The following is a 10,072-nucleotide window of genomic DNA, read 5'->3' as shown; positions in this document are numbered from 1 at the left end:
AATAAATACGTATCCGGATTGAGACTTAGAGTCATCCGGATCAGTGTCAAAACTAGCATCGACGTAACCCTTTACGACGAGCTGTTCGTCACCTCCATAAACGAGAAACATTTCTTTAGTCCTTTTTAGGTACTTAAGGATATTCTTAACTGCTGTCCAGTGTTCCACTCCTGGATCACTTTGGTACCTGCTAGTCAAACTAACAGCATGACACACGTCTGGTCTAGTACACAGCATGGCATACATAATAGAGCCTATGGCTGAGGCATAGGGGATACTATTCATCTTTTCTCTATCTTCTGCCGAAGCTGGACACTGAGTCTTACTCAATGTCTTACCTTGCAATATGGGCAAGAACCCTTTCTTTGCTTGATCCATTTTGAACCTTTTCAAAACTTTGTCAAGGTATGTACTTTGTGTAAGTCCTATCAGGCGTCTTGATCTATCTCTATAAATCTTGATGCCTAATATGTAAGCTGCTTCACCAAGGTCTTTCATTGAAAAACTTTTATTCAAATAGCCTTTAACACTTTTAAGAAGTTCTATATCATTCCCAATCAGCAATATGTCATTCACATACAGTATTAGAAATGCTACAGAGCTCCCACTCACTTTCTTGTAAATACAAGCTTCTCCGTGAGTTTGGACAAATCCAAACCCTTTGATCACCTTATCAAAACGGAGATTCCAACTCCGAGATGCTTGCTTCAGCCCATAAATGGAACGCTGAAGTTTGCATACCTTATTAGCATCCTTAGGATCGACAAAACCTTTGGGCTGAACCATGTATAACTCTTCCTCAATGTGACCATTAAGGAACGCGGTTTTGACATCCATCTGCCAAATTTCGTAATCGAAAAATGCAGCAATTGCTAACATAATCCGAACAGACTTTAGCATCGCTACGGGTGAGAAAGTCTCATCGTAGTCAACTCCTTGAATTTGTCGAAAACCTTTTGCGACAAGTCGAGCTTTATAGACGGTAACATTTCCATCAGCATCTGTTTTCTTCTTGAAAATCCATTTGTTCTCAACGGCCTTTCGGTCATTCGGTAAGTCTACCAAAGTCCATACTTGGTTTTCATACATGGATCCCATTTCGGATTTCATGGCTTCTAACCATTTTTCGGAGTCTGGGCTCATCATCGCTTCCTCATAATTCGCAGGTTCATCGTTGTCCAACAACATGACATTCATGACACGAACATTGTACCACTCAGGAGTATTACGTGTTCTCGTCGACCTGCGAAGTTCAGTAGTTGTCTCATTCAAAACTTCATGATCATTATCATTAGCTTCCTCTCTAGCTGATGCAGGATGCACGGGAACAGTTTCTGGTGCTGCGCTACACTCAAATTCGAGAGAAGGTTCAATAACCTCATCGAGCTCTACCTTCCTCCCACTCACTTCTTTCGAGAGAAACTCCTTCTCTAGAAAGGACCCGTTCTTAGCGACAAACACTTTTCCTTCGGATCTGTGATAGAAGGTGTACCCAATTGTTTCTTTAGGGTATCCTATGAAGACGCATTTTTCCGACTTGGGTTCGAGCTTATCAGGTTGTAGCCTTTTTACATAAGCTTCGCATCCCCAAACTTTAAGAAAGGACAGCTTAGGTTTCTTGCCAAACCATAATTCATACGGTGTCGTTTCAACGGATTTAGATGGTGCCCTATTTAAAGTGAATGCGGCTGTCTCTAATGCATAACCCCAAAATGACAGTGGCAAATCAGTAAGACACATCATAGACCGTACCATATCCAATAAAGTACGATTACGACGTTCGGACACACCATTGCGTTGTGGTGTTCCAGGCGGCGTAAGTTGTGAAACAATTCCACATTGTCTTAAATGCGTGCCAAACTCGTAACTCAAATATTCACCTCCACGATCCGATCGTAGAAATTTAATTTTCTTGTTACGATGATTCTCCACTTCATTCTGAAATTCCTTGAATTTCTCAAATGTCTCAGACTTGTTTTTCATTAAGTAAATATACCCATATCTACTCAAGTCATCTGTGAAGGTTAGGAAGTAACGATATCCACCGCACGTTGTAACACTCATTGGTCCGCACACATCAGTATGTATGATCTCCAACAAGTCACTGGCCCGTTCCATTAAGCCTGAAAACGGGGTTCTAGTCATCTTACCCATGAGGCATGGTTCACATGTATCAAATGATTCAAAATCAAGTGATTCAAGTAGTCCATCAGAATGGAGTTTCTTCATGCGTTTTATACCAATATGACCTAGACGGCAGTGCCACAAATATGTTGAACTATCATTATCCACTTTGCACCTTTTGGCATTAACATTATGAATATGTGTGTCACTACTATCGAGACTTAATAGAAATAAACCATTCACAAGTGGTGCATGACCATAAAAGATATTACTCATATAAATCGAACAATCATTATTCTCTGATTTAAATGAATAACCGTCTTGCATTAAACAAGATCCTGATATAATGTTCATGCTCAACGCAGGCACCAAATAACAATTACTAAGGTTTAAAACTAATCCCGAAGATAAATGTAGAGGGAGCGTGCCGACGGCGATCACATCAACTTTTGATCCATTCCCGACGCGCATAGTCACCTCATCTCTTGCTAGTCTTCGTTTATTCTGTAGCTCCTGTTTCCAGTTACAAATGTGAGCAACTGAACCAGTATCAAATACCCAGGTGCTACTACGAGTACTAGTAAGGTACACATCAATAACATGTATATCAAATATACCTTTGACGTTGCCAGCCTTCTTATCTGCCAAGTACTTGGGGCAGTTATGCTTCCAGTGGCCAGTTCCCTTGCAGTAGAAGCACTCAGTATCCGGCTTAGGTCCAGATTTGGGCTTCTTCGCGGGAGTGGCAACAGTTTTGCCACCCTTCTTGAAATTTCCCTTCTTACCCTTTGCCTTCTTGAAACTGGTGGTCTTATTGACCATCAACACTTGATGCTCCTTTTTGATTTCCACCTCCGCAGTTTTTAACATCGCGAGGAGCTGAGGAAGTGTCCTATCCATCCCTTGCATATTGTAGTTCACCACAAAACTTTTATAGCTAGGTGGTAGTGACTGAAGAACCCGGTCAATGCCTAATTCATTAGGAATCTCAATTCCCAGTTGTCTCAGGCGGTCGGCGTACCCAGACATTCTGAGCACGTGCTCGCTAACGGAGCTGTTCTCCTCCATCTTGCAGTTAAAGAACCTTTCGGAGGCATCATACCTCTCCGCACGGGCTTGGGTCTGAAATAAAGTATTCAGTTCCCCAATCATAGCATATGCCGAGTGGTGCTCAAAACGCTTTTGGAGCTCAGGTTCCATACCAAGCAAGAGGCCGCACCTAACTACATTGTGGTCCTCAGATTGAGTCAGCCAAACGTTCCTAACGTCAGCAGACTCAGTTGCTGCGGGTTCTGCACCAAGCGCTGCATCAAAAACATAAGCCTTTTTGGCAGCTTCGAGGATAATCCTCACATTCCGGAACCAGTCCGTAAAGTTGCTTCCATTGGACTTCAGTTTATCTTTCTCTAGGAGAGTATTCATATTGAACGTAGTACGAGCCATTGATCTACAGTATATTTGCAAAGGCAATTAGACTAAGTTCATGATAATAAGTTCAAGCTAATCAAATTACTAATGAACTCCCACTAAAATCAACATCCCTCGGGTTGTTTAGTGACACATGATCCAAATCCACTACACCAAGTCCGATCATCACGTGAGATGGAGTAGCTTCAATGGTAAACATCAGCATGTTGATCACATCATTCATATGACTCATGTTTAACCTTTCGGTTCCTTGTGTTCCGAGGCCATGTCTGTACATGCTAGGCTCGTCAAGTTAACCAAAGTATTCCTGCATGTGTAAAACTGGCTTACACCCGTTGTATGCGAACGTAGAGTTTATAACACCCGATCATCACGTGGTGCTTCAAAACGACGAACTTTTGCAACGGTGCATACTAAGGGAGAACACATTATTATCTTGATATTAACAATGAGGGATCATCTTATAATGCTACCGTCAACTAAGCAAAATGAGATGCATAAAAGGGATAAACATCACATGCATAAATAATGTGACATGATATGGCCTTCTCTTCGTGTGCCTTTGATCTCCATCTCCAAAGCACGGGCATGATCTCCATCATCACCAGCATGGCGCCTAGGTCCTCGGGCGTCATGTATAGTTGCCTCCACCAACTATTGCTACTACGACTATTGCTACTACTAGCGATAAAGTAAAGCAATTACATGGCGATTAAATCATTGACACGAAGGTCATACAATAATTAATGAGACAACCATACGGCTCCTGCCGGTTGCCAAACTCATCGACATGCAAGTCGTGAAATATTACAAAACATGATCATCTCATACATCAAATATATTATATCATATCTTGGCCATACCACATCACATGCCCCTGCAAAAACAAGTTAGACGCTTCTACTTTGTTGTTGCATGTTTTACGTGGCTTTAGGGGCTGCACTAAAAGAACCGTTCTTACTTACGCAAAAGCCACAACGGTGATATACAAATTGCTTATTAACCATATAGGCCTCCCATTGCAAATCAGATTTCAACTATAGTGGGAGAGACAGACACCCGCCAGCCGCCTTATGCAATACAAGTTGCATGTTAATTGCGGAACCGGTCTCTTGTGCGAAGACAAGTAAGGTTGGTCCGAGCCGCTTCATCCCACTATCCCGCAAAATCCGATAGTGCACAAAGGAGGTGCAATATGAACATCAACGCCCACAACTAAATTGTGTTCTACTCGTACAAAACATCTACGCATAGATCTAGCTCTGATACCACTGTTGGGTTCGTTGCATAGGAAACAAAAATTTTCCTACGAGAAGTGCGGAAGAAACCCAAGAATATATATACTAGATGTATGTAACGAGAGGGATCATGAACACCATACCCTCGTAGACCGCTAAGCGTTACGATCACGAGATCGTTGTTGGTGTAGTGGAACTTTCAATGAGATCAATCTCAGTGCCGAACGGACAGCACCTCCTTGGTATCCACACGTTCAGCTTCACGTTATCTCCTCCTTCCTCGATCCAGCAAGCGAGAGGGAGAGGTAGACGAGATCCCGGCAGCACGACGGCGTGGTGACTATGGTGAATATTCTCACGGGCAGGGCTACGCCGTGCGCGTGAGAAGAGGAGGAGAGGAGGGCTCAGGGGAGAGAGATCCAACTGAAAGCTTGGGGGTGTCTCTCTCCCTTGCCCCCCCTTCTATTTATATAGGGGTAGAGGAGGCGTGGCCGGCCAGGACTATCCCGCGGCCAGGACTCTCCGGCGGCCAGGACTCTCATGCGGCCAGGACTCTCCCGCGGCCAGGACTCTCCTCCTGGCCGCATGGGCCCTGTGGGCTAGCCCCTCGGCCCATTAAGGCCAGGGTGCTCCCTCACAGGCCCATTTAGCCCAGGGATAGGTGGGCCTCAAGGTGGAACCCTCCGGATCCCTCCGGAACCTTCTAGAAGCTTCCCGGTCAAAACCGGGAAATATTCCAAACTTTCCAGAACCCTGAAAACAACTTTCCATATATAAATATTTATCTCCGGAACATTCCGGAGCTCCTCGTTGCGTCTAGGATCCCATCCAAGACTCCGAATCATAATTCGATATCATCATCATTTATCTCATTTAACCCAAGCAACATGAAACGTTAAGTGTGTGACCCTACGGGTTCGAGAACATGTGGACATGATCAAATATCAATAACCAATAGCGGGACCTGGATGTCCATAATAGTTCCCACATATTCCACGAAGATCTCATCGGTTGAACCACTATGTCGAGGATTCAATTAATCCAGTATCCAATTCTCTTTGTCTCGCGATATATTACTTGCCCGAGATTTGATCGTCGGTATCGTCATACCTAGTTTAATCTCGTTACCGGCAAGTTCTCTTTACTCGTTCCGTAATATAATACCCCCGCAACTAAACACATTAGTCACATGCTTGCAAGCTCATTAGGATGTTATATTACCGAGAGGGCCCAGAGATATCTCTCCGTCACAAGGAGTGACAAATCCCAGTCTTGATCCATACAACCCAACAAGCACCTTCTGGGATACCTGAAAAACACCTTTATGATCACCCAGTTACGAGATGACGGTTGATGCCCACAAAGTATTCTTCTGGTACTAGGGAGTGGCATGATCTCATGGTCTAAAGAAATAATACTTGACATAATAAAACATAAGCAACTTAAACTTAAGTGACACGATCAAAAGCTATGTTTAGGTTTGGGTCTGTCCATCACATCATTCTCCTAATGATATGACCTCGTTATTAAATGACAACACATGTCTATGGTTAGGAAACCTTAACCATCTTTAATCAACGAGCTAATCTAGTAGAGGCGTATTAGGGACACGGTATTTGTTTATTTATCCACACATGTATTTGAGTTTCCAATCAATACAATTATAGCATGGGCAATAAACATTTATCAAGAACAATGAAATATGATAATAACAAATTTATTATTGCCTCTAGGGCATATTTCCAACAAGTTCACCAGGTGGTACTTCTTTTTCCCTTGATGCTCCTGCCATAGCATCCTCTTCCTGGAGTGATCAATTCTTTTAATCACCTCCTTGGCTTCCAGAAATGACAGCATGTACAGAGGGACACTAGACATGCATGAGTTAATTAGCACAGTCCTCCCTCCCATCGAAAGAAAATTCCCTTTCCAGCCAGCCAATCTCTTTTCCACTTTCTCCTCCACCGGCTTCCATTGTGCATTGCTCGGTCTCTTCACATCAATGTGAATACCCAGATATGTGAAAGGGAAATCCCCCACACTGCAAGTGAATATCTCACTGTATGCAGAGCTCCTGAGAGCAGCATCCCCCAAATAGTAAAGTTCACTTTTATGAAAGTTGATTTTCAGGCCATAAACTTTCTCAAAGATGTATAAAATGAACTTTAAGTCTCTGGCTTGCTCAAGGTCATCTTGCAGCAGCAGAATAGTGTAATCTGCATACTGAAGAATAGCCAGATCCCCATCAACTAAGTGAGGAACCAACCCAGCAATCAACCCTTGATCTTTTTGCTTTATTGATGAGCATTGTCAGCCCTTCAGCAATGATGTTAAATAACAGAGGAGAGAGGGGATCTCCCTGCCTAACACCCTTGTAAGTTGGGAAGTAGGGCCCAATCTGATCATTGACCTTGATTGCAACTCTCCCCCCTCTAACAGTCCTCATGACCCAATCACACCATTTATCTCCAAATCCTTTAATCTGCATCATTTGGTACAAAAAAAGCCAGTTCACCTTGTCATAAGCCTTCTCGAAATCAATCTTTAGCAGGATACTGATGCATTTCATGAATGGTTTCATGGAGCAAGACAATCCCTTCCATAATATACCTCTCCTTCATGAAAGCAGTCTGGGCTTCAGAAATGATAGATTTAATCACTCTGCCTAGTCTATTAGCAAGCACTTTAATTAGTATTTTATAACCAACATTGAGCATGCAGATGGGCCTAAACTTCTGAATTACTTCAGCATCAGGCACTTTTTGGGAGAAGGGTGATGATCCCATGATTGAGTCTCTCAATTGACAGCCTTCCATAGTGAAAAGCATCAAACAGATCCTTCAGGTCATGCTTGATATCCTCCCAGAACATCTAATAGAATTCAGCAGGCAATCCATCAGGACCAGCAGCTTTATTATGTTTCATACTAAACATAGCCTCCTTTATCTTTTGAAAGGAGAAGTTAAAAACTCTCTGCCAGCACCAGACAATTGATTGCATACAATCCCATCAAGTTTAATAGAGCTGATCTCAAGGGGACTAAACAACTCTTTATAGAACTCAGTCAGATGCCTCAGCAGATCCTCATCTCCTGTCACTGGGACCCCATCTTTCAGCGGCACGGAAATCCTATTCTTCTTTCGCCTACCACAAGCTTTCAGATGGAAATACTTTGTATTAGCATCTCCTTCCTTCATGTCCAACTCCTTTGATCTCTGCTACCTTTTGATCTCTTCATCCCTCAAATAATTCCTTTGATCTCTGCATTCCAACTCTGCCTCACCACCTCTTTGAAACCATCTTTTTCCAACCAACAGTTCTAAAACCTGAAAGTTTTGCAATAAGGTGGGTACACACCAGAAGCTAACAACAAAGGTACATGGTCAGATAAATCTATGCTCAAACCAGTTACTGTTGCTAAAGGAAAGGCCAATTCCCATTCAGTACTGACTAGAATTTTGTCTAGCTTTTCATAAGTGGGATTCTCCAAGTTATTAGCCCATGTGTATAGTCTCCCATGGAGAGTCATCTCTTTTTAACCCATTACTTTCAATAATGGAATTAAAGATGTAACTCCATCTGGGCAACACATGGCTTATTCTTGTCACAGGTTTTCCTGAGGATATTAAAATCCCCTCCTATGAACCAGCCCTTTCAAAGAGCTGCACACCTGGGCAAACTCTGTCAGGAAAAACTCCTTATCATCCACTTGAGCAGGACCATACACCACCACAAGGTGTGTTCCCAGCTCAACTTCCATTGTTTCCAGAACATCTGCATTCACTCCTAGTAGGAGACCACATGATCTCCCCCTAGGTGGAGTGTGCTGCCACACAAAACTCCTAGGTCCGGCAATACTTCTGAACCAAGATTCATGATATTTTGTCTTCATAGTTTCTTCAAGACCAATGAAGTGAACACCATTCTCCACAATCATTTCCCTGAGAAATCTTTGTTTGTCAAGGCGCCCAAGCCCCCCTGTAATTCTAGAAAATTCCTGACATGGAAAGATTCTACTGTTTTGGAGGGCGCCCCCCCTAGCTCTTCCGTCCTGGCTCAACCCTAAAGACAGGGGAGCACAACTTCATGATTTTGTTAGCTTGACTCTACTTGAACAAGCATCATCCCCCAAGAAACAATCATCCTCACTATCAGATAACAGATCATCCACTTCTTCAGAAATGATTTGAAATTGACAACCATCACCAGGTTCCCTCATATTCTTATCCATTTTCCTCTCATCAACTAAGGAAACCCTAGCTAGTTAAAGACTCTTCAAATTCACCGGATCCACGAGTCTATGAGGATTACAATTAGGACTATCAAATTCTAACACCCAACTGTTCAACCATACTAGTAAGCACAGACGAATTAGAGTTTAAAATAGTGGGAACAACACCAGCAAAAGTAGAGGTACCTGAATAGAATTCTTCAGTTCAACTATTTTCATAGACAAAGTAGTTCTGTCAACATCCTCTTTGCCCTTAAACCTATAGCTTCTTCTAATCTCTTTTGCAGCCATTTTAAGCTTCCCATCAACAATAATTTGTTTTTTGTCATCAATGGTACCACTAGATTCCCCAATCTTCAACACAGACTCATCCACCACTCAAGTTTTGAAGCTTTTCAGAGCTAAGTCCACCTTGCTGCCAAAAGACTCTTGGGAATCTGGATCATCTTGATCAGGTGTGAGACGCACCCTTTCCTGGCTACTGTCAATTTCACCCAGCTACTCAACACCCCTATCACCAGTAGCCGCCCCATCTATCTCAGAACATTTCTCCTCTGGTAATGTCTCCAGGAAAACTTGATTCTCCTGCCGCTGTAATTTCTGAGCTACCAACTGATCCTTGTCCACTTGAGTCATCTGATCAAAGGGAATAGCACTAAAATCCATATGATCTTCATCAAGAATGACCACTGTCCCCAGAGGTGAGATGATCACTGCTGGAAAGTCAATTCCAAGCTTAGCATTCTTGGAGCACTCAGCCACATCGTGTTGTCCACCAGCCTTTAATTTCTTGGCAATCTCCTCTCCAGCAAACTCCACATTCGCAATCACCTCAGCCTGCCTCTTGCTGTTGAACACTTCAGATTCAGTCGTCCCAGCAACCACCACAGATTCCACAGTATAATGCAGGTCATACAAATCAAGAGGAATGCCAAAGTCAAGAACCTAGACTCGTGGAGATGATTAAGAGCCTTTAACTAGCTAGGGTTTCCTTAGTTGATGAGAGGAAAAAGGATAAGAATATGAGGTTTAGGGTTTAGGATCCAAGATT

At 42.9% G+C, this 10,072-nt stretch overlaps 1 protein-coding gene across 1 annotated transcript; it reads right to left on the bottom strand.

Annotated features, from left to right (window-relative positions):
- Positions 1-8,727, bottom strand: LOC112269369 (the record flags this gene model as incomplete). The annotated part of the gene is made up of 10 exons (XM_024456037.1): positions 8,461-8,727; positions 8,013-8,116; positions 7,793-7,934; positions 7,057-7,272; positions 6,546-7,013; positions 3,409-3,528; positions 2,742-3,312; positions 964-1,880; positions 449-669; positions 1-37 (listed from the first exon to the last, which is right to left on the bottom strand). Coding segments are annotated over exons 1-10 (3,063 nt in total), but the record flags the coding sequence as incomplete, so codon positions are not given.
- Positions 8,728-10,072: the final 1,345 nt, after the last annotated feature.

The sequence above is a fragment of the Brachypodium distachyon genome, chromosome 5, assembly GCF_000005505.3.
Source record: "Brachypodium distachyon strain Bd21 chromosome 5, Brachypodium_distachyon_v3.0, whole genome shotgun sequence".
Lineage (NCBI taxonomy): Eukaryota > Viridiplantae > Streptophyta > Magnoliopsida > Poales > Poaceae > Brachypodium > Brachypodium distachyon.
The sequence above is the reverse complement of the archived record's forward strand: the minus strand, read 5'-3'. Positions and strand labels throughout refer to the sequence as shown.